This window comes from Gopherus flavomarginatus, chromosome 7, assembly GCF_025201925.1.
Source record: "Gopherus flavomarginatus isolate rGopFla2 chromosome 7, rGopFla2.mat.asm, whole genome shotgun sequence".
In the NCBI taxonomy this organism is placed as follows: Eukaryota; Metazoa; Chordata; order Testudines; family Testudinidae; genus Gopherus; species Gopherus flavomarginatus.
This window is the reverse complement of record NC_066623.1, coordinates 21,065,389-21,090,166: the sequence shown is the minus strand read 5'-3', so window position 1 is coordinate 21,090,166 and position 24,778 is coordinate 21,065,389. Positions and strand designations below refer to the sequence as shown.

General features: G+C 49.4%; 1 protein-coding gene across 5 annotated transcripts in view; it reads left to right on the top strand.

Annotated features, from left to right (window-relative positions):
- The window catches only part of SH3PXD2B (SH3 and PX domains 2B), a 127,994-nt gene that overhangs the window by 60,899 nt on the left and 42,317 nt on the right, over positions 1-24,778 (top strand). For all 5 annotated transcript variants that reach the window (XM_050962576.1, XM_050962579.1, XM_050962577.1 and 2 more), the window contains 2 exons: positions 18,840-18,916; positions 23,793-23,884. In XM_050962576.1, coding sequence (XP_050818533.1) covers positions 18,840-18,916; positions 23,793-23,884 — 169 coding nt within the window. The remainder of the gene's footprint in view (positions 1-18,839; positions 18,917-23,792; positions 23,885-24,778) is intronic.

The window sequence follows — 24,778 nt, the reverse complement described above, 5'->3', positions numbered from 1 at the left end:
CTTGCAGTGTGCTCAGAAGGTTTCAAAAGTCAAAGCAACTGAGGGAAGCAAATTCCAGAGCTGAAGGTCTGAGATGCAACTTACCGATTCAGATTCTGAACCCCTTTGGAGTCCAGGAGCACGTGATGTCAATATGGGGTCCATCTCTATTGCAAATTGGCTTAGTTGTAGTGGTGGTGTTTGGACAAAGGCCTGCATAGTTCCAGAGGGTCATGAGAATGATGTTTGGTTTTGGGAGGAGATATTATAATGCCAGTTGGGCTGCATATTATGGTCATGAGTGCTTTAGCAAGGCCTAGAACAGGGGTAGGCAACCTATGGCTCGTGTGCTAAAGGTGGCACACAAACTGATTTTCAGTGGCACTCACACTGCCCAGGTCCTGGCCACTGTTCCGTGGGCTCTGCATTTTAATTAATTTTAAATTAAGCTTCTTTAACATTTTAAAAACCTTATTTACTTTACATACAACAATAGTTTAGTTATATATTATAGACTTATAGAAAGAGGCCTTCTATAAACGTTAAAATGTATTACTGGCACGCAAAACCATAAATCAGAGTGAATAAATGAAGACTCGGCACACCACTTCTGAAAGGTTGCCGACACCTGGCCTAGAATATGCATATTTTTAGGTTCTTCACCCCTCTCCCTCCCAAGCCACCTAGGACTGAGTTGCCTGGTGACAAAAGGTGCTAATGTGGGAGCAGGGGAGAAAACAAGTTGTACTCTGGAGACAGGCCCCATCTTCTGACTCAAGGTGAAATAGTCTCTGCCTCAAACTGTACATCTTACTCCTGTATTCATGTCCTCCCCAGCCTTCTCTGCAGGTTTCAGTCACTCTCAGTCCACACTCCCCCCAGAGGCTTACCTTGACAGTTGCAGCTGTTGCATGCTCCTCACAGAAGTAGAGTGATAGGGATGGTGGATAATGAATATTGTTGGATTTCACCTTTCCTGCTTTCACATGCTGGCACAGAACAATGGGTAGCTATGGTGTGAACATCTTAAGTGTGGTCCTCTCCTGGTTGTCTCCTGCACAATGTTCACTAGGTACAACAGACTCACATCTGTCTAATCACCCGGGGCTGCTTAATTCTCTCACTTGAGGGTAGCAGGTGTTAAGCAGTGTGAGGTCAGTAGCTTCTGCAGTACGTCCTTTGCTATCTTTGGCATGTGTAGCAAGGAGACAGTAGCTATCTGTTGAGTTGGCTTATAGAGTTAGTCACCTGGTCTTATGTACCTGGTGAGGTGGCTTATTGGCGAGGTTTGCCTCCTGCGAGAGATATTGGTTTGGCTTAGAAAAGTCTATTAGTAGCTGGTAGAATTGTCAGGTTCAAGAATCGTGGTGTATTTCTTCTAGTTCAGGTCTCCTCTTTCCCAGCTTGAGATGGCAACCTGTTGTTTTACTTATTGTAAACCTCGAGATTTTGTGCTTTTTCTATCAAGATGCATAATCAGAGTGGGTCAAGTGCGAGGTAGAGCAGGGTCTGTTTCTCTGAATCTCATGCATCCAATATATGGTGAAATTTAGGCTTGCTGGGGTTTTGACTTGGTTCAGGCCTGAGAAACTGGTGACATCTACTTTTCTTCCCTCCCTCATTTGAGGAGCATTTTAGCATCTGAATTTCATTACCAGTGGTGATTTGGCTCCAATGGTCTGATTGAAATATGCTGCTTTCTGGAAAGCCGCCTATGGTAATGTTAGATGTGTGGCCTCTGAAGTCCTGCAAAATATCTCCTGCTATCCTATATGTCCTGCTGCCTGTAGCTTTCTTAGCAAACCTCTAATTTTCTCAAACTCAGGGTCACCCACAGGAACCGAAGAGATTCCCATCCTTCAGTGTCTGTCAGAATATTTTCCTGGAGAGGGAAGTGGTCCCATTATTAATGCTTATTTTACAGCATCCAACCCATAGGAATTTTGTTCTTCTTCTGCTTTTACTTTTGTTTAGTTACTGTAGCTTTTTTTTTCCTTTTGGGATTTGACTCATTTTTTGAAGTCGCTAGAGGAGACTTCAAGCCTTCAGACTTAAAGTACGTCTCAGCTCTTCCCAGAGAATATCCTTGCAAGGATGTAATTCCCACCCTCTCTTTTCCCCACCCCACCCCACTCTAAAACAGATGGAACAGTAATAAAGTTGGCTTCTTGAGAGAAACAGATGGGAAAGACAAAGATAGACTGTGAGCTTTCTGGAGGAGGGATTCTCTCAAGCTATGTGTCTGGATAGCACTTGCCTGCAGCATGTCTTGGGTGCTTCTGTGATACCACTAACAGAATAAGAATATGGCCTCCAAGGCCAGCATTCAGGCACTATGCTGAAAATTCCATTTCCTGCCATGCAGAAGAGTTGGGAGGTGGACTCCTAGCTGCTTGTGTGCTGGCCTCGAGTCAGTGGCAGGTCCTTCTTGTGATCGTTGTTTTGAAGGATGTTGCCCTCATGACCCCATGACACACCTCTGGCTAGTCCTAACTGACAGGACACCGTTAATGCTAATATGGACTCTTATGGCAGGAGGAATGAAGTAGCATTGAGTAATGCATATGAAATGTTATGAGGGGATTGTGCAAAGCTTTGGAAATCCATCAGCCTCTAGCTCAGAGACAAAGACCCCAGTGAACAGTTGCTGGTTGCTGAGTATCAATTGTGTGCTGTGCAATATACACACAAAGGCTCAGTCCCTGCCTGGAGAAGTTCACACGCTAAGGGTTACACATTTGCTGGCTGAGGGATGATGAGATGGGGACCCCAGGAAAGAATTAACTAAGAAAACAAATGAGCTCAGTTGGGCCAGTTGTGTAAAGGATGTGCCAGATCTTTCAGGAAACAGCTTTTATAAGGCAAGTGGAGCCTTCCAAGCTCCGCACAACCCAAGTGTCCCAGAGCCTATTCCAACCGGTCTGCTTTTCTGGAAGTGTGAGTCTCTGCAAGGAGAGGTTGTGTGAGGCTCAGCTACTTTTGGTTGTGAAATTGCTTTTTAGGAAGCTTAAGCAAGAGACGGCGGCAAACTCCAAAGGAAGAAAAGGATTTAATAGGATAAATTTTAAGAAATCAGAATGTTGTCTCCTTTCTACCCCCTACCCAATCCCTCTCTGATCCAACATCAGAACAATACTTGCACTTTGGAAACTTTTTATCTGCAAATACTAGCAGCTCTCCACAAGTGACATGGAAGTTAGATAGATGAATATGATCATTCCCCATTTCCAGACAAAGTTAAGTGACTTCCCCAGACCCCACAGGGTACTCTAGAGCTGGCAATAGAACAGAGTTTCTGGGACATAATCCTGTGATTAGTCCACTGGACACAGCTGTCTCAGGCGTCTCAGACCCAGCCTAGTAACTAAGAGGAAACTATCACATACGTGTTTTGCTGCCTTAGTGCAGATGGTGAGCTCTTCAGTGAAGAGGAGATCATGGGTGGGACTGTTGGTGAAGTCTTGAGTAGGTCTCCTCTCCATTCAATTCCACTTCTGAGCTTTCAACACCAGTTGCTGAGTTTGGGTTGCTAGGAATCATGCTGACTTCATTAGGTATAAGACTGCCGTTCCCTCCTATCCCGTGTTTGCTGTCACTTTCCATCTCTGTAGCAGTCTCCTGCTGTGCTCCTTCCTCCTAATCTAGATGTGTGAAAGGAAGTCCTATCATCACTGTTCCATGGATCTGCCAGTGGTGGAGGCAGTACACCTCAGTGAATCCCTCTTCACCACCCAGGAAGCAGAGATACTGAGGTTTGTCTCGTAGAATGCATAGAAGTGAAATACATTCTCCAGTGAGCCATCCTAAATAATGCATTTTATTGTCTCACCATGCTGATATCGGTCTGTTTTGGGGGAAAATCCTTTTTCCCCAGTCCCACAGATGATCAATGTGTCTGGTGGAGTCTGGAGAGCTCCCCCCCTCTTACCCTCCCTTTCTGGAGGTCTTGCGCCTCCAATCCCATCCTTCTGGCTGAGGAATATGGCACAGGAGAGTCTTTCCCTTTGTCTCTCAGAATGGCTGCTGCTTTCTACACCTTTTGCAAGGGTGAAGCACATGAGTAGGACTAGACCTAAAACTGAACTCCCTCCACTGAAACCATTAGCATGCTAGGAATTGTAGCTGACCTTATTCTGAGGCTCCTTGAGATCCTTTAGAGTGCTCCTATGTATCAGGTCACAGTACGCGTCCCTATAAACTTCCAGGTTTATGTCACACCCAGGAACAATCATAAATGCAAGCAGCCCCCATGCAAAGTCATCCCTTCCTCTTACTGCAGGGCCAAGGCATTCACTCGCTTCAGAAGTTTGCCAGCCTGCTGCTAACTGCAAATCTCCTATGGAGTTTGTGGGAAGTGTTCAATTCCCCCATGTGCCCGCCCATTCCAGGAGTGGAAGTAGGGACTGGCTTCTCCTTCTGGGGACCGACTGTGCATGGTTTTTAAAGTGAATTGGAGCCTGTGCCAGAGGAAATCTGGATGTGATTTGAAAGGTGTGGAGAAGCAAATACTTTCCGAGTCGAAGGGAGTCCTTCAGGGTAAAACGAGAGTCAGACGTTTTTCCACTCGAAATATCTGGCTTCTTTAATGGCTCTGATCAGCTTTGTGATACATTTATGGTTCCCTGCACCTCCCGCTCAGGATCAAGTAACAGACTTCAGCTCAATGGGAGCCAGTGATGAGCTGCCAAAAAATTAACAACCGGTTCCCTCCTCCTCACCCCACGAGGGAGTCGTGCCCCCGCTGGGACTCCTGCCACATCCAACCCCCACATTATTTGATGCCCCCCCGATCCCTACCCCATCCAACCCCTCCTCTCATTCCTGAAGGCCCCCCGGGACCCCTGCCCTATCCAACCACCCCTTCTCTCTGTCCCCGACTGCCCCTGGAAGTGGAACCCCTGCCCCTGACTGGCCCCCACCGCCCCATCCAACCTCTGATCCTTCCTGACTGCCCCCCAGGACCCTTGCCCTCATTCAATCCCCCTATTCCCTGCCCTCTGACTGCCCTGACCTTTATCCACCCCACCTCCCAAAAACTCCCCTGCCCTCTTCCAACACCTCCTCCCTGCTCCCTTACCACACTGGAGGCCGGGCATGCTGGACCAGGCTGGGGCTGACCTGGAGCCGCTTGGCAGGGACCAGGCCCAGGGGAAGCCGCTTGGCTGGAGCCAGGCTTGGCAAGGTAAGATGGGGCGGGGAAGCAAGGAGGGCTCCAGGGAGGTGCGGCGCGGCCCAGCCCAGTCCTGCTCCAGCCTAGCACCCCGGGCCTCGCCTGGCCCAGGCCTGGTTGAGCAGCCCCGGCCCCGGCTCCTGCTGAGTGGCCCTGGCCCGAGCCCAGAGTCGCTCAGCCAGAGCCCGAGCCAGAGCCTCTTGGCCGCGGCCGGGGCTGAGGCTGCTCAACCAGGCCCGGACCAGGCCAGACCTGGGGCGCTCAGCCGGAGCAGGACTGGGCCAGGGCCGCTCGCGGCCGGAGCCGGAGGTGCTCACGGCCGGAGCCGGAGCTGGGCCCGGGCCAGGGCGCTCGGCTGGGCCTGGGCCCGGAGCCGCTCGGCCGGAGCCGGGGCGCTTGGCCGCTCCCGGGCTGGAGCTGGGGCGCTCACAGCCGGAGCCAGGGTGCTCAGCCAGGCCCAGGCTGGGGCCGGAGCTGGGGCGCTTGGCTGGAGCAGGACTAGGCTAGGCCACACCACCCCTTCTTGGTCCCCTCCTGGCTTCCCCGCCCCAGCTTACCTTGCCAAGCTGCTGCTTGCTTCTGAGCCCTCACCAGTCCCAGGCTTCCCACGCTAACATCTGATTTGCAGGAAGTAGGGGAGGGGGAGGAGAAGGGAGGGGCACAGCCTTCAGAGGAGGAGCCCAGGAAGCAGAGGTGAGCTGGGGCCGGGAGCAGGGCGGCCCTTTTAGAACCGATTGTCCTGGGACAACCGGTTTTAAAAGGGTTTCTAAATTTAACAACCAGTTCCTGCGAACCGGTGAGAACCGGCTCCAGCTCACCACTGATGGGAGCCACAACCACATTGCTGGCTGAAATGTCTCGGCAACTTTCCTTTCCCTCCACTCCCTCTTCCCAGTATGACTCTGACATTGGCTTGAGAATTTCAGTGGGATGGAACAGAATACACTGTCCCCTTCTCACCTGGCCTTTTTTATAGGCTAATTTCTCTCTCGTGGGCTGTCCTCCTGCCCCCAGGGTGCCTCCTGCACAGATGGGGGTAATTGCCTGTTAGCCCCTCTCCCACCCTCTCCCCTGATATTTCCCAATCCCTGAGCAGGGTAGGTGAGACCTGTAGAGGTAGCATGCTTGCCATAGAGGGGCTGCATTGGGTCACTTTACAGCCCCCCGCTCTGAACCTGCTACAGCACAACCTGTAAATCAGTCAATCAAATAAATCAGTCGGTCAAATAAGAGTGAGGGGGCTTTAATGGCCTATATAGGGCATTTCCTTCTGTGGTTTGCCACAACAAGGCCCCTGGCCGTTGGGTTGTAAAGCAGGGAGAAGGGCTCCAATAGAGTTTTTAAAGACAAAGCATGTCTCTGGTCTCCCTGGGCCCTCATCTGCTAGGGATGAAGCTTCTCTGGCTCTTATTTCTGCTGGTCACTGGTGGCTCACTGACGGTGCCTACTCTACCAGCTCCCTTTGTGGTAGCAACTGTTGTGGTAGCTGTAGTATAGGCAGGGCTCAAGCCCTATGGTGGTGGTGAAAGATGTGCCCCATTTTGTGTCTGCTGCTTGCCTAGTCAGACCTGTGTGTGCTGGGAGTGCCCCATTGCTGAGCAGTCACTTGGAAGTGCAGGAAGGCTGCTTTCTCCCTGCCTGGATATGCCGCCTTTTGTTATCGTGCAATCTCTTTGTCCTGCAGGCTTGTGCATGTGTCTCTGTGCTTGGGCATTAGGCCAGGCAGCTAACGTGAAATAATGACTCAACAACTCAGTCAGTTAGCCGCATTTGAAAATTGTTGCATAATTACTACCAGAAGAGCTGCTTGTCTGCTGCCCCGCCTTCAGCACTGAGTAAATGGCTATGGGTTTTCCCAGAATGTTGTAGCTGGGGAGACAGGGAAGAGGGGATGATTGCAGTGTTCTGAGCATGTCCTCTAAAGGCAGATTTTGATCCTTCTGTGTAAGTCTTGTACAACTCTGTCAATGTATCTTGATCATGACCTGCGGTGACCCCAGCTAACCCATTTAGACCCGCACACAGCTCTACCTGTGTCGTCTCTCCTGCCTCTTTCTTTCCCATCCTCAATGCCTTCTCTCAGGATTTTGCCAATGCTCCTGACTCCTGCCTGCCAGCACCATCTGTGGACGTAAAGCAGGCCCGTGATTAATGATCTGAGAGAGAGGATGGTCAGCATGAAGGGGAGGGAGGAGCCTTTGCTCTGCTCTCCAGTGCCACCCATTTGCTGAAGAGTCCACATGTGTATGTGTGTTCATGGGGATTTGCAGGGATGGTGTGGCCAGCGGATAAACCAAAACCCCCATGATGGTGATTCATCAACCCTGGTTCTCAGTGCAGCCCTGGGCCCAGAATTCCTGACTGGTATCTGAAGGCCCTTGCCTTAGTGTGTGCATGACTACTGGGGATTGAGGTGGATGGTAGAGGGGTGAGGTTTGGGACGCCTAGTTCTGGATGAGATGGGAGGAAGGGAGCCATTCAGCTGAGCAAAGCAATTGGGGTGTAGGAGAGCTCTCTTGTAGTGGAAGGGGTGTCTCCTGTTGAAAGGACTTTGTGAGCCGTGTCCAATTGAAGGTGTTTCCAGTGGCTGAGAAGGAGGTCTCAAGACTGCAGCTGGCTTTGAGGTAGGATTGAGAGTGGTGCTGTCCTGTGATTTTACAGGCTTCCTGCATCCCTATGGGGCAAACAGCCATAAAGTCTCACTCCTTTTATTTTCAGTAGCTCATTGCAGTTATGCAAAGGAAATGGAAGGAAGCTTCAGAGCTATTTAGATTGTATCAAATAGCCCCAGGAGTAAGTCGGAGAGAGAGCGGGGGAGAGCATAAAATAGCTGCGTGGCCAGAGCTGTGATTCCAGTCCCATGCAGAGACCTGAAGAAGAGCACTGTGTAAACTCGAAAGCTTGTGTCTCTCTCCAACAGAAGTTGGTCCAATAAAAAATATTACCTCACTCACCTTGCATCTCTGAGATCGACCACTGTCTGCCCTGACTCTGCTGAGCTGAAGAGACAGGCTACGCTTCCTTAGGGCACCTCTTCGCTGGCAACATTAGAAGTGCTGCCACGGCAGCACTTTAATATGGCTTGTGTAGTCACAGCACAGCTCTGGGAGAGAGCTCTCTAAAAAACCCACCTCCACAAGTGTCGTAGCTGGCACCACCATTGGTGCACTGTCTGTACTGGCACTTTACAGCGCTGAAACTTGCTGCGCTCAGGGGTGTGTTTTTTCACACCACACGAGTGAGAAAATTTCAGTGCTGTAAAGTGCCAGTGTAGACAAGCTCTTAGAAGCTCTATGCATGTGGCCAAATGATGGTCTTTGTGGTGGGGTTTGTGCATAGCAGAGCCATCCCATCCTCAGGCCCCCATTTAAGAACTTGCTGTTTGCCTAGCCATTCTGACTGACCATCCTTAGCTCTGTGGGGTATAAGTGCATGGTACCCACTAGGAGGGAAATGCAAACCCAAGAAGCAGCTTTACCTCCATGTGGATGGGTGTGTTGACTCTAACTCTTTAAAAAAAAAAAAATTGACTCAGTACAGAAAGTCATCAGAAGTCTGTTCTGCTCCTTTTCTTTTTGAATTCATCTTTTCTTCAGGTAGCTAAAAGCCTCATTTGTTTTGGCAGAAACCCTTTAATCTCTGAATAGTCCGGATAACTTGGCAGCAGTAGGAGAAGGAATGGCAGCTCTTGGCAGCTGGGTGCTGTGTAATGCATAAAAGTTGCAGTACTTAGCTTTGATTTGAAAAGGCTGGGGGTGGGGAGGGGCGGGAAGACAACAGCAGGATGAAGATGTGCATAGTCTGCCCTTCAAACACCTTCTGAGTCCATCCTAAATGGTGTGCAGATGCTGATTTCCCCATTTCTTTGTCTGCTCTTTTGCTATCGTGGTGGGTGTGGGGAGAGGTGTGCTGTGAATTGCTATTGCAACCCCCCTGTGGTGGTTTTATACTTCCTGCTTGGAGATGTCTGGAAAGGTCTGTATAGGAGCTAAGTATTGTATTGTATTGTTTTGCAGTTGATGTTTGGAAAAAATTGGGTTTGTTTGGTCTGGAGAAGAGAAGACTGAGGGGGGACATAAGTCTTCAAGTGCATAAAAGGTCATTATAAGAGGAGGGTGATAAACTGTTCTCCTTAACCACTGAGGATAGAACAAAAAGTAATGGGCTTAAATTACAGCAAAGGAGATTTAGGTTAGACATTAGGAAGAACTTCCTAACTGTAAGGGCAGTTAAACACTGGAACAAATTGCTTGGGGAGGTTATGGAATTTCTGTGAATGGAGATTAGACATGTATGGCAAACATCTGTCAGGGACGGTCTATATAATTCTTTGTCTTGCCTCAGTGCAGGGGGCAGGACCTATTAAAGTCCCTTCCAGTCCTACATTTCTCTGATTCTAGAGGCGTCGCTACACAGAGACTTTGAGATTAAATGGTAATTAAAGAGAGTCTTGTCCAAAAGTGCTTATGAACAAGAGAGCTAGCTTTTTTTTCCATAACCAAATTCAATTTTGTTGTGTTTGGGAAATTAGGAGAAGTTCTCCTGGCTCTTGTCTGGCTTGATAGTGTTTCACATTGGAGATGGTGCGCCTTCCTTTCTCTCCAATGTTCATGCTGCTTCTTCGAGTGATTGCTCGTGTGTATTCCACAACAGGCGTGTGTGCTCGCCACGTGCACCGGTGCCGGAAATTTCCCCCCTAGCAGTACTCGTAAGGGAGCGCCCCTAGTGACCCCTGGATTGGTGCCTCTATGGCGCGGAATAAGGGGTGCTATGCGCTTCCCCCACCCTCAGTTCCTTCTTGCCACCAGTGAAGGTGCATCGGAACTGTTCTGCTCCATCTTGTCTTTCCTCTAGAGCTCTTGTTCGTTCAAAGTAGTGGTACCTGTAGTTGAAGTTGTTTAGATTAGTGTTCATTTAGTTTAGTGCACCCGAGTCGGGGCATGCCCCATGCCCTGGGCTTTGAGTCATGTGACACTTGCAGGCGGACGATGCCAGTGAGTGACCCGCACATGGACTATTTACGCTATTTAAGGGAAACCCGTCTCAGCGATCACTGCAAGATTTCAGATCTTTCAAGCCTCAGACCAAGAAAGAAAGGGACATTCGGCTCTGAGCCATTCTGATGGAGTTGGTGTTGACCCTGGCTCTGGTGAGCCGCTCTGAGTCAGCACCGTGTACTGTAGTGTCGGCGTGGGGTGCCTTCCACCAGTTGTCACTGCTCCCCATCCACGGGGTACGCCAAGAAAGCTAAGAAGAGGTCTTCTCCACTGAGGAAGCAGAGCAAGACCGGGGGGGAGACTGGACCCACATTGTGCAGTTCTTGGTCCCTGTCGGCCTCCAGGCCTCCGACTCAGGTTGAGTGGAGTAGCCTGGCCCAGTTGGTTTAGGCTTCCCCAGATGTCTGGGTGCCCTCCATGCTGGAGGCCCTGCAAGCAGCCCAGGACATTATGTCCCTGCCGGTACCAGGGGCACCGCCACAGTTGGCTCCCCAGTCCAGAGGCAGGCTACTGCTTGGATTGCCACAGTTGCCTCCTGGTTGGTACCGTTCGTGATCAAGGGAACGTTCCCGACACCATTCGCTGCTCAGCGACCATCCCATGCATAGGCCATGGCGGTCACCATTGACTCCCACCAGGTTGTCTGTCTGCGTTGTCTGTCTGGGTCCCTGCCTCTAGAGACCGTAGCCCTCGCGAAGGGAGCAGGCCCTGTCAAGACCGAGACAGACGGCACTGGAGGTCCCCATCTCCGAGAGGCTATCGTAGCCCATCGTGATACGGGTGTCGACACCGTTCCTGTTCTTTGTCTCACTCCAGGACCTCGCCGTAGCTGTGTCATAGCTGGCACCACCATTGGTGCACTGTCTGTACTGGCACTTTACAGCGCCAGTACAGACAGTGCACCAATGGTGGTGCCAGACGCAGACGCAGTCCCGGGCGTCAATCGCCTGTGTGGATCCGCCCGCCAGAGCAGATCATGGAGCAGCTGCTACCAGCGGTACCGTTCCTCCCCGTTGGGATCACAGTCTCGTGGTCGGCACTGTTCCCGATGCCACCGTTCCTCCCAGTCCAGGGACTGTGGCAAGTCGTACACTAGCCTGGCCTCTCTCCGTAGTCGTCAGTCGATGGGACAGGCTAGTCAGGCTGAACAGCCTGCTCCACCGGTGCCACAGCACCTTAGCCGGCACTGTGGTACCGGTGGGGGCTCGCTTGGTGGCTGGAGCCTCGGAATGATTGTCGGCCTCTCTTTCCCAGCCTCTCAGGAAGGAGTTGGTGGGATGTGCATCTCCGGTTCTGTGCCCAGAGGGCGACCAAGTGGTGGGACCTCCAGTACCGGTGGGTACACAAAGTACTGTGCCTGCATCCTCACCCTCCCCTGATGAGGCGATTATGGCTCCTCCTCCCTCTGTTCCACAGGCGGAATCTAAGGCCCACCAGGAACTATTGAAAAGGGTGGCATCAAGCCTCAACCTTCAAGCCGAGGAGGTGGAGGAACCCTCAGACTCCCTCTTTAACATCCTATTGGCTTCAGTACTGGGCAGCATGGCCCTTCCACTCCACAAAGGAGTGGCAAAAATTTCAAATGCCTTGTGTCAAACTCTTTCTTCCTTGGGGAGGGATAGCTCAGTGATTTGAGCATTGGCCTGCTAAACCCAGGGTTGTGAGTTCAATCCTTGAGGGAGCCACTTAGGGATCTGGGGCAAAATCAGTACTTGGTCCTTCTAGTGAAGGCAGGGGGCTGGACTCGATGACCTTTCGGGATCCCTTCCAGCTGTATGAGATAGGTATATCTCCATACATACATACATACATATTTATGTATGTATGGAGATATACCTATGCCCCCCATTTCTAAGAGGGTGAAACTAATGTACTTTGTGCCCGCCAAGGGGCATGAATACCTGTACACTCACCCTGCCCCCAACTCCCTGGTGGTCAAGCTGGTCAACCAAAGTGAGAGGCAGGGCCAACCAGCCCCTACTCTGAAAAATAAAGACTCAAGGAAGCTGGACTTATTTGGGAGAAAGGTTTATTCATCCTCAAGTTTCCAGTTAAGGGTGGCAAACCATCAGACTCTCCTGGGTCAGTATGAATTCAACTTGTGGGGCTCTCTATCCAAATTCGAGGACTCCCTCCAGAAGCGTCAGAGGGAGGAGTTCAAAGCTCTGGGGCAGGAGAGTACAGCTGCTGCCAGGGCAACCCTGGAGGCAGCGTTGGATGCTACGGATACGGCTGCAAGGTCCGTGGCCTCCGCAGTGTCCACGAGAAGGGCGTCATGGCTCCTGCTGTTGGGCTGTCCAGTGAGGTGCAGAACTCCTTGTAGGACCTCCCATTCGATGGCAAGACCCTTTTTATGAAACAGATGGACATGAAACTGCATGGCCTGAAAGACTCCCTCACTACACTTAAGACACTTGACCTCTATGTCCCAGCTCTGGCTAGGCCCAAGTTTAAGCCTCAGCAGGCTCCCACCAGGCCACCCACTCTAAATATGAGCCCCGTTATAAAAAGACATGGGACTATAAGAAACGCCCTCAGAGGCAGACCCGATCTGCCCTCTGAGCCTGGGTCCTCCAAGGGTAAACAGGTGGGGAAACATCAGTTTTGACAGGTTGCCCAGGGGCGACCTACCAGTTCACACTAGGGATTCACCCGCAATAAAGCTTCACTTCTCCAACCAGTTGTGCGCTTTTCTCCCGGAATGGTCGCAGTTTACTTCAGACCATTGGGTCATCAACACCCTGGGGCTACACCCTCCAGTTTACCTCTACCCCGTCCAACCAACCTCCGTCCCCATCCCTCCTGGGGGGCCCCTTTCACGAGGCCCTGCTAGAGCAGAAGGTGGGGCAGCTCCTTGGCCTAGGAGCGATGGAAGTGGTGCCAGTGGAGTTCAGACATAGGGGGTAGTACTCCCGCAACTTTCTTATCCCAAAGGCCAAAGGGGGGCTCAGGTCCATCCCAGACCTGCAAGACCTGAACCAGTACATGGTAAATCTCAAGTTTCGCATGGTGTCTCTAGCCTCCGTCATCCTCTCCCTGGATCCCAGGGACTGGTATGCCACCCTCGATCTGCAGGATGCGTACTTCCGCATTTAGCCATGTCCCCATTCAGGACATTTGCAAGGCTGCCACATGGTCTTCAGTTCACACATTCACCTCGAATTATGCAATCATCTCCCAGACCAGGGAAGACACTGGGTTCAGCAGGCCTGCGCTCTGTCCCGAGAGTTTGTGAACTCCTACCTACCTCCAACAGATATAACTTGGAATTACCTATTGTGGAATACACAGGAGCAATCACTTGAAGCAGAAAAGACATTTACCTTTTCCGTAACTGACGTTCTTCGAGATGTGTTGCTCATGTCTAATCCACACCCTGCCTTCCTTCCACTCTGTTGGAGTTGTCTGGCAAGAAGGAACTGAGGGTGGGGGGAGCGCGCAGCGCCCCTTATACCGCACCATAGAGGCATCACTCCAGGGATCGCTAGGGGCGCTCCCGTACGGGTACTGCTAGGGGAAAAACTTCCAGCATCAGTGCACGTGTTGAGCACACACACCTATTGTGGAATAGACATGAGCAACATATCTTGAAGAACACCAGTTACGGAAAAGGTAACTGTCTTTTCTCCAGCATCATGCTGCCAACTTTGAAATTGTTTGTACTGGGGAGACATCATCCCTTCCCTTTTCCCCTCCTTCATTGGTGTCCTATAGTGCAGAGTTGTTACTTTCTGTTACTCTACCCACTATTACCTTACTGATTGGAGCTAGTATATATACATCCTCCAATGACTGACCCAGTAATCATGTGCTTTTTTGCAATGTACCTATGTCTACATCTACCCTTTTGATTTTACTTATTGCTCTTCTGGCCCTATTCCAACAAGCCAGTGTATTCATCAAAGCTAATTTCCCTTTTGCCTTGGCTCATCTCCCTGTTTCTCTCCAGCTGCATTTCTTTTAGCTTCTGTAAACTCTGTGCTCTAATCTCACCTGCTGTGCCTACTGCAGCCCTGCTGCTCTCCTGGGCATGAAGGAATTTGGTGCAAGGGGGAGAAGAAATGAACCACCCAGCAGACCTGTAGGATAGGGAAGTGAGCCAAGTACCATATTAAAGGCTCTTAAAAACCCTGAGGCAGCCAAATGACTTCAAGATAGAGATAGGATGGAATCTGATGTGAAGTATTGTGATTGCTTTATTCATACTGTGGATTTCTCTAGCATCAGAGGATCTCAAACCACCTAATTAAGTCTCACAGGGCAGCATTCTTATCCCCATTTTACAGATGTGAATAAGTGATGAGTGTCCAAGGACTCAGTGCAAAATCCTGAACCCAGGTCTTCAAGCTCCCATCCCACTGATTCAGCCATAAGCCCACTGTTTCTCTCCAAGCTAGTGGTGTAGTGGGGCCAGATTATGATGGAACAGCATTTTTGCCATGTGGAGGATGCCATTTTAAAACAAAATAGTGTTCTCTGCACAGTGTGACCTCCAGTAGATGCCCATTCAGGACTAGCTCATTTCTCCAGCCCAGACAGTAGCAAGCCAACATTTTGTGTGTGTGTGTCTCTCTCTCAGCAAGTCAGGGTTTTATAGCTGTTCTTGGCAGCATGGAGAGATTCTGCTTTTTGCTAATTAGTCATTTTGATGTAAATCAACTTTTTATTAAAAATAAATTTTCTGTTTGGGAAGCATCAGAACTGGGAGAAATGCAAATGTGAGAAGGGAAGGGAATTTGTTGAAGGTTTGTGTATTCAGTCACTGAAATAATTTTTAGATCTCCATTTATTTGTTTGTTTAATGTTTAAATGTTTCTCTCCAAGGTTTGTTTGTTTTAGACATTTATAATGTGCCCATCAGCAATTACATCTCAGCACACTGACAAGTTACAAATTAAATTCCGATTTCTAATGACAGTCAACAAAACCTTTTTGACCCATTAATCTTTGTGAAATCATCATTGAAATAAGAATCCAGGCAGAAAATCTACTTACGCATTTTTTTACCTTGATGGCTGATGTGAATGAATAACTATTGATAATTTACTTGCCTGCTGGGGAAAAAAATAGTAGTCACCCATGGCAAGGAAATCAACTAGAGGCTTGTAATTCCTGCCCCATCCCTCCCTGGTATTTTAGCAATAAATACTTTCCAAACTACTAATCTGCAAGAACTAAAGACCAGATTGGAGAAGAAAGCATTTTAGCAATGTCCTGGCCCTTGTGAGGGAATAGTGCATGGTGGAGCCATCCTAGTGCAGCTAAGAGCTATGCAAGCCTCTACTATGGTTTGGTTTGGGTTTTCTAGTCTTGTTCAGGAATAATAGCTGAGCCATGAATGCTCATGTGAAAATGTGCATGCATGATGGGGATGTGCTATTTACTCCATGGAGCATGTGATGGTAGCCCATTGGAAGAGAGAGTATTTCAGGTTGCTCAACTATGATCATCCTGATCAGTGGAAGAGTAGCATTGGTAACCATCTGGTCGATCTTCGCTGGTATGGTGGTGCCCTTGGGGTGGGGAAACGAAAAGAATGGGTAACTCCAAGGTGTGTGTGTGTAGGTGAGGGAGAGATGAGTGGAGGAAGGTATTTTAGTGTCGGGGCTAAATCTCCTTCTGGGGCTTGAGAGTGGATTCAAATGGCAGCTCATGTCACAGGTGTTCATGATGCTGGTTTAACTTCAGTCCCAACTGGATGCTGAGGTACAATATTTTTGTAAAACCAATGCTACTGCTTATTCATTGCTTGAGGGGTGAAGGAGGGAGGCCAGGATTAAGGTGCATCTGCAGAGCTGTCAGAGGGAGATAGCTTGCACAGCACCTGCCAACAGTGCAGTTCTCTCACTTTTCTCAAGCACTAAAGCTCTCCCTAATTCAGGGGGTAGAGTTGGCTTTTGCCTGATGATTATCTCACCATCAAACCTGAAAGCGCCAATTCAAATCCTGAAAGCTCCTAGAAGGCTGGAAGTTCTGAGACATGTTACTGGTCCCAGCTATTGGGCAATAGCTGCAGTGATTTATATTACAATATGAAAGCTAACAGCTGGGATTTAAAGGAGTTTGATAGTGCAGTCTGGAGTTGTGACACTTTGAATTGGGATTTGTGTCTGTTCTAGCTCAATGTGGGGGGCAGGTTTCTCCCTCCTACGTAAACGCATATCTCTTTCATGATCTCTCTGCTAGTGGCCTGTGTCTCTTTAAACACTAAAGAAGTTGTGCTCAGCAAAGACAGATTGAAGCTTTTAGGACTCATTAGACTTCAAAGGAAAACGGCCTGAGCCACAAGTGAGAGGGGAAGAAATGGAGTAGCTGAAGGATTCCTTTAAAGGAGAATAAAAATAAACCCCAGACAGGAAGGAAAGCCCGATAGGGTCTGAATCTGATCTGCAATCCCACAAGTCTGGCTCTGGAGACCCGCTCCATTCAGGAGCTACAAAGAGAGAGACCTTCTGTCCAAGGCTTTGTCTACACTACATATTCTGACGTCCAGTTAAGATCTAGGGTAAAATGCAAATGTTAGAAGCCTGGAACAAACGTTTGGGAAGTATCCACGCTTGCCTTTACAAAGGGGTTAACCGTGGCCTGGTTTATACCTAAGATGAAGGTCGACATAGTTACAGCTCTCAGAGGTGTGAAAAATCCGTGCAGCTGAAGCCAACCTAAGCCTTGGTGTCAGTGCAGCTAGGTCAACAGGAGAATGCTTCTGTTGATCTAACTTGTGTTGCTCAAGGAATTGGTTTTCGTTCCCCTATGGGAGAACCCCCCTCTATCAGTGTAGGTTGTATCGACACTACAGGCTTATGCAGGCACAGTTACGAAAACCTAGCTATACCAATATAGTCTCCATGATGTAGACGTAACGTGACTATTGAACAAAACGTACATCTACACTACAGAGCCTATACCACCATAGCTGTAGCCCCCTAGTGTAGAAGCAGCATATGCTGACCGGGGGAGGTTTTCTATCAGGAACACCATCTCCCAAACCGAAGTGCTCTTCCATCAGCCTAGCTGCATCTACACTAGAGTTTTTGCTGACATAATTCTGTGGGTTTTTTCCACACCCCTGCCTGACATAGCAATGCCAATATAAGTGTTCATTGTAGGCCAAATCACAGATTGTTTTTCCCCACTTCCCACAAATTAAAATCCACTCTAACTCCCTCCACTCCTCTTCTTTTTGTTAGCACACACCCTCTTTTGGGGTCTGAAGCTAGGGTATTGGCAGGAATTGGTTATTGACAACTCAAACAAACTAATATCTGTCTTTGCTTCTTCCTACTCTCCTGTTCACTCCCATCTCCTCCTCTTCATTCCAGTTCCTGGTCTCTTATGTGCTTGCAAATCTCCAAGCGCCCTTAAAGCTCACAGGCCACCCTGGGACCTTTGCGTCTTTTCTGCCTTTCATCCTTCTAATGTTAAAATGTTTTGCTATTTTACACTTGGGCATGGATTTTCAAAGGAGCCAAACTTCCAACTGCCAGTGAAGTTTAGGTGGATTGGGTGCCTAATTCCCTTAGGGTATCTGGAAAATCCAAGCAACAATTCTTTTTATTTGGTGCCTTAGGAGATAAAAAACCAGAAATCTCAAGCAAACTACTCCTGTCTAACTGGAGAATGTTGGTGGGGGTGAAGCACGATTAGCAAAAACTCCCCCTTGACCTCCAGCCATGGCAATCTGTTCCCAAACAGGCAGTAGGAGGTTGGCACGGGTGTCTGTGGTTTATAAACATTGGGTATGTATTTGAAAATTGCATAATGGCAAATTGTTGATTCTGGTGCCTTGGATCAAAATATAGCTGACTTGCCCCAGCGTTTTTAGTAATTGTGTGCATTGGGAATTGACCCTTGGTCTTTTGTCGTTGTCTTCTTTGCTAGAAGTTACAAAAAGGGCAAAACAGAGATTAGGGGGAGAAGGAGAACATCTGGAAGACCCCTGCACAGGGTCATGTTTTGAGGCTACCACATCCATTGCAGTCTGTGGGGAGAGGACCGCCCTCTGGGAGTGCATAAACAGACAAAAAACCATGACCACATGTATGCTGATCTTGTTTGGCAAGTGAACTGTAAAGATGAGACTTGGGAGACAGACCCCAGCATGTTGATCTCCAAAACCAGAGTGGCTGTTTGTACCCTTTGATTTAGCAATGGTTAGATGCCTGGGAGAGGTGGCGCTCCAAGTGTGCTCTGAAGTGATACAAGCCATTCTACCACCTCCTGGACATGCACATGAGGACACATCTGGTTGGGGAATTCGGTCGGATTTTTCTTACGTTGGGCAGGAGTATGGAAAAACGCTCCCCTAAGCGCCATAGCTGTGCTGACCTAACCCACGGTGTAGATGTGTCTATGTCAATGGAAGAATGATTCTGTCGCCCTCGCTACCGTTGCTCAAGTAGGTCTGCGTCTATACTCTGGGCTTATGCTGGCATAGCTGTGGTAACCTAGCTATGCCCATGTAGTTTCCACAGTGTAGATATGCCCTTAGTAATTTCGAATGTGCTTCTCTCCAAAAGTGTGCTTGGTGGGTTGGGGGAAGGTTCTTCTGTGTGGGCAAGGGGGCTCCTGGCAAGGCCAGTCTTTGCTTACATTGAGGATAGCTCCTGATCAGTTGATTTGAGGGAAATGGTGATGTCTGATGGAACTGCGTTGATGACTTGCACTGCTCTTATTCCTCTTTCTCACTGCAGGGAAGATCCTCTTCCGCAGAAGCCACATCCGAGATGTTGCTGTCAAGCGTCTGATACCTATTGATGAATACTGCAAGGTAAAGGGAGTTTTCTAGCTCAAATCGAAGACTTCTAGCCTGTGATATAGGCATGATTTGAACTGGTCCTTTTCTGTTGGCGATACTGGTTCCATTTCTGGGAGGGGGCAGCACATGGTGTTGCACTATAAAACCTTCATTGTGCACTTCTACCAGCTGGTGGCTTTGAGTCTGGCATAGCGCATCCACTCCATGCAGGTGTAAAAACACCCCCTGGGTCCCATGTCAGACTGAGGGGTGAGTGCTGTGGTTTTGGAGGCCTAGAGATTGCAGCATGGTAGTGACCTCATTGTTCACCATGTACTCTCCACTTCTGGTTCTCCTTAATTTGATTAATTTTTTTAAAATCCCTCCTCAGACTACAGACCAGAAGCAAATGGCCCAGTAGAGGCTCTGCTGGCTGCAGGTTAAATTTACTAGCTAGCTTATCCTGTTGGTTTCAAATGTGATCACCATGGAGCAGAGTCCAGCCCTTATCCGTAGAAGATGGGTCTCGTCACGGAACTGGCACTGTCTCGAGCTTCGGGGATAGCAAAGGGTTCTGGGCTGTGGACTGAGATGTGTTGGCAGAGCTGTGGGGGAGGCGAGCACCATGGAACTTTATACAATAATGTTAAAACTCATCTGTGCATGAGGTGAAGCTTTTTCAGGCATCAGCTGAAGACCTTGGAATGAACCCTCAGAGGAACTAAGGACCTTCCGCTCTAAGTGCAAGATGCAGTTCTTTGAACATGCCTTCTCTAACGTGTGTGTGTGTGTGAAATAAAAATTCCAGAACAAAACACTCCACTGCATACACCTCTCCCCCAGAGAGAAGATGAGAGAACAAACACATGACAGGTGTCAGTAGCTTTGCCTAATGCCCTCCTGCTCAGCGCTCAGGTACTATGGGGTTGAGCACAGTATAAGAACCTGAATAGAATAGAATTGCAGGGGGTGATGCAGATCAAGACTCAAGTGCATTGACCAAAGCTCTGAAGGAGGGACCCTGGGACTGGAATTGCAAGGGGTGCTGAAGGTCAAGACGAAGACGCATCAGCAAATGTGTCTGGAAGCCCAGTACTGGGCTAACGTGCTGCAGCTCAAAACTGTTGAGGTGCATTAGCTGAGTTACTGCAGGGTAACAGGCAGGGGGACAGCAAGGGTGAAGCACAGGTAGCCTTGAGCATATTGTCAAAGCTGGGGACTGGGGACACGGCAACTGGCTGGCTTTTGCTGGTGTGATCAGTTCCCTGTTTTCAGGGACATTAAAATATGCCAGCTACATAGATACATGCTTGCTCGTTCATTTAATTTTAGGGAGGAAAAAAGTCCGTAAGTGGTAAGAGGTTGTAGCTGTCTGTTCGGAACGAGGCTGTTAATGGCATAAGATATAATGAATCCATTTGACTTAATAACTGGAACATAATGGCTGATGTTATATGACCCACTTAGACAACAGCTTTCTCCTCCTCCAGTTAATACATTACCAAGTAATACAGTGTGCACTATGCCGGGCCTTCCAGCTCCTGCTACTTAACTGTGAAGCTGCTAGTGGGGTGCGGGGCTAAGCCACCGTAGCAGTGTGCATGGCAGAGTCAGCCCGTGCTATTTCCATGGGCGTCTCAGCCACAGCCCCTGCTCTCCCTGGCATTTCTGTTATTTTGGGTTGACTTCACATGCACCACCAGAGTGGGAGTATAATATACACTCTCAGCAAAAAAAAATAATCCCTGAGTTTGCTGTGGTTAGGGTGGTGTTTAGTGAGTACTGAGCATTACGGGAACACTGCGTAACCAGATCCCCCGCAAAATACTAGATAAATATCTTGTCCTTTGTTTTGTCTCTCCTGGGAGAGAGGTGAGGAGGCGCCGTTCCCTGAGAAAGCTCTGCAAATCCTCCTTTCTTGGCTGCAAAGAAGGTTGGCGAAATCCTGGATTGAAAACATGCAAAGGCATCTCCTCACCAAGTGGGGAGAGAATAGTCCTTTATAAAGCCCTGGTCCAGCTGCACCCACAATACTCTCTTGCTAGCAGAAAGAGCTTGACAGGTTGGAGGGAGGTCAAAGAAGAGCAGCAAAAATGATCAGGGAGCTGGTGCGATTGTCTGATTTCTAAAGTCAGATTTAAAAGAGCTAAATACAGCATATTCTCATCCCATTTCCCTTGGGTCCTACACTAAATAACCCTTTTCTCTGGGTTGGTAATAGTATTAATAGGTTTGAGAGAGAGAATGTTGGCTGAATATCTGGTAAAAGAGTTGTGACTGGGAGATCCTCTCCCAAGCCCAGTCGCTTGGGATTCTTAAAATGAAACTGGACAGAGCTCTAGAAAATGCCCTGTAGAGTGCAGTCATGAATCCTGTAAAATGGCTCATCCATCTGAATAAGTTATTCCCATCTGTCTTCTATGAATAACTTTTCCCTGCCAGTCTCCTTACCCCAGCTACCATGCTCCAAGCCAGACAAAATTGCATGGGTTTCTCTTTGGAGCCTGTTCTTCAAATTACCCTTAAGAATGAGTTGTGTGGCTGAATATATCGCCTCAGTAGTGCTCCCAGCCTGTTGGAGGGCAATGAATCTTCTCAGTCTCCTACATGGCAGGGCCATACACTAACCACAAGGCAAATGGCCCTTGGTTTCCATCCTCTTAGGACAAGCTGTGTTTTTCTGCCATCATTACCAATGCTGTAAGAGTGGAACCTTCTCTGGGCTGGGGGTGGTCACTTTACCAGGGTCTGAGTGATTCTGCATAGAGTACAGGGAATGGAGTCCTGTGAACAGCACCTCAGTGGAAATGTTGCCAGCAAGAACCTGAAGAGTCTCCTGCACCCACTATTTCCGGAGTGGACAGTTGTTTCTATATCCCATTTCTTATGATGGCTGGCATGCTGTCCCGATTCCTTGTCAGGCAGTATCACCCCCACTGCTTGGTGGCTCTGCCTGTCCTGGCTGTGGTGGTGATCAGTGCAATGGCAGGTCTAGGGTTGCCAACCTTCCCGGTTTGGCTGGAAGTCTCCTGGAATCGGACTCCGTCTCTCAGAGGCTACTGAAGCCAATCCGGGAAATTTTAGGCTGCTAGAAGTCTGGCGGTGCAGTGGGGCTAAGGCAGGATCCCTATCTGCCGTGGCTCCACGCCGCTCCTTGAAGTAGCTGGCATGTCCGGCAGTGGCTCCTAGGAGGAGGCGCGGCAGGGGGTCTCTGTGTGCTGCCCCTGCCCCTGCCCCAAGGACAGACTCCGCAGTGCCTATTGGCCGGGAATGGGGAACTGTGCCCACTGGGAGCTGCGGGAACAGTGCTTGCAGGCAGGGGCAGCAAGCAGAGCTGCCTGGCTGCCTGTGAGCCTAGGAGCCACTGCCAGACATGCCGCTGCTTCCGGGAGCTGCCTGAGGTAAGCACTGCCTGGCCGGAGCCTGCACCCTGAACCCCCTCTTGTACCCCTACCCCAGCCCCTTACACACCCAGACTCCCTCCTGGAGCGCACCCCAACCCCCCTGCCCCAGCCTGGTGAAAGTAAGTGAGGGTGGGGGAGAGTGAGTGATGGAGGGAGGGGGGCTGGAGTGAGTGGGGGTGGTGCCTTAGAAAAGGGACAGGGCAGGGATGTGGCTTTGGGCAGAGGATGTGGCCTTTGTACGATTAGACAGCTGGCAACCCAGGGCAATAAAGACTCAGGTCTGCCTCTGGGAGCAGCCTGGGGTGCTGCACGCAGGGCTGTGCCTGTTATGCGGGGACAAGCTGACGTTCTTATGATTTTGTTCATATCTCTGTCTCAGAGCCCTTTGAGGGAGGATTGTGGATATGAAGCTGAGGATTGGCTGTCAGTCATACATCAGGATGGGCCCTGCTTCCAAACCTCCTTCCTGTGACATGTCACTTTGTCACCCCCTTCCCCCCACCAACAATGAGCTCTGTGCAGCTACATGTGTCCCCTGTGCTTAAATCTGTATTACAGAGCCCTAGCCAAGTCTGCCTCCCCTCCAGCCTCAACTGGACTGAGACAGTAAGGGAAATGATGTGTGTGGCCCGCAGGAAATGGTGCTATTCTAGACACCATCCCTTCCGCCTTCTGCAGAGGCCATTACATTATTGCTCGCGCTCATTCGCTCTCACCCGGCGAGCCCCACTTCTAAAACCTGTGTTGCTGCAGAAGGCTTCCTGGGAGGGAGGGGGACAGATGTGGTGCCGCTCATTACTCCAGCCTCCACAGTTGTTGTCTGATAACAACACTAACAAAAGCTCTCCAGTCCCTGCTCGAGGTGTTTGTGGGCTCCCTTTCTGCCACTCAGACAACCTCTTCTTGAGTAGCAGTTGCTCAGCAGAGGGTTTATGAGAGACAGAGGACTCTACAGATCTCTCAAGTGCTGATGGGTCCTATGGTCCCAGGGCCATGAACCTAACCAGAAGCATCAAAGCCAGGCCCTATTGCCCTGAAAGACATGAACTGCTTGTACTTTTCAGTGGGGCTGTGGCTTTCTGCACACAGGACAGTGATGAGCTTTGGGGAGTCTCAGCCAGGCCTTAGCTAGCTAGAAGGGTGGCTATTTTGATGGGGAGGCAACTGTTACAGGGACTCTGAGGATACCCTGGATAGCGAGGGGTGAACAGTTAAAATGGCAAAGGTAGCCTGCATTGCAGGTCAGCATCTGCTTACTCCCCTTTGCACCCTACCATCTTACCCAGAGATGCAGCAGCTGAAACCGGAGGCTGTAAGTAACTTACTCCATTCTGGTGCACTGTGACATTCACTATAGCGCTAGCCACAGTTCTGAGCATCATGGTGCCTGTTTCTTGTGTTTGCCTGGCTGTTCACACACACTGACAGCCACGCCTCCAAACTCCTTTCACACTCTGGGATTAGTCTCTCTCTTCATGTTCTCAGTCTCTTTGTTTCATTCACAGGCTCTGATCCAGCTGCCACCCTACATCTCTCAGTGTGAGGAGGTTCTTCAGTTCTTTGAGACAAGACCCGAAGACCTTAATCCCCCCAAAGAGTAAGTTGGTTACAAGCTAGTGGGGTTGCTCTGCAGAATTGCTGTGGCAGTGGTTGCATCCCCTGCCGCAGATAAAACCCCCTTGAGCATGGTGACATTCAGAAGACGCTCTGAGATCCATGAACAAATCCCTAACCTGCCTGTGAATGTAATGCTCAAGAAAGGTGCTGGTTTGAGATCCCTGGAGAGTGAAGTTCTTTGTTTAGTTACAGAGCCAGGGCCATGCAAGCTTTCTTCACGCACTGCTCCCTTGCAGTGCACTCAACCTTCCCCTGGAATGTCCACTGCTAGTGATGAGGTGGAAGTGTTTTCTCCAGAAGCCACTGAATCCTTGGCCTCAGTGCTGAGCTTGCTTGCCCAGATGCCACTTCATGCTAATAGTGGTGCTGATTTTTCTGATAGTCACTTGGGAAACCCAAACTCTTTTACTGTAGGAACTGCCAAGCAGGCATCAGACAGGAGCGACTTCCAGTTATTAATGATCTCTGCCTAGAGAGAGAGACTCTCCCTTTGCCAGTCCCCTGAGCCATCCACAACAATGCCTGACTCTTGCTTTCCATTGGAAACAAGGAACATGTGCAGGGATTCTTGCGTGTCTTACGCAACCCTATGTAGTTACTAGTCTTGTGACTATGAGCTACTTGTTCCAGCCACTATTAATCACCCGGAGCATAAATACAAACACCATCTTCCCTCTGTCCTCTTGCTTCTCTCCTTAGATTGTATTTGCAGCTCTACCTAAGGTTGAGCAATGGAGGAAGATTGACTGATTGTGCAAGAAAAGGCACTAAAATATTTTGACATTGTTTTGCATTGCATGGAGGGTGGGGGGGATTAAAAGGATTTTGTTTTTCTTGGTGAAGGAACATCAAGTTTTGCATGTCTCCTATTAAG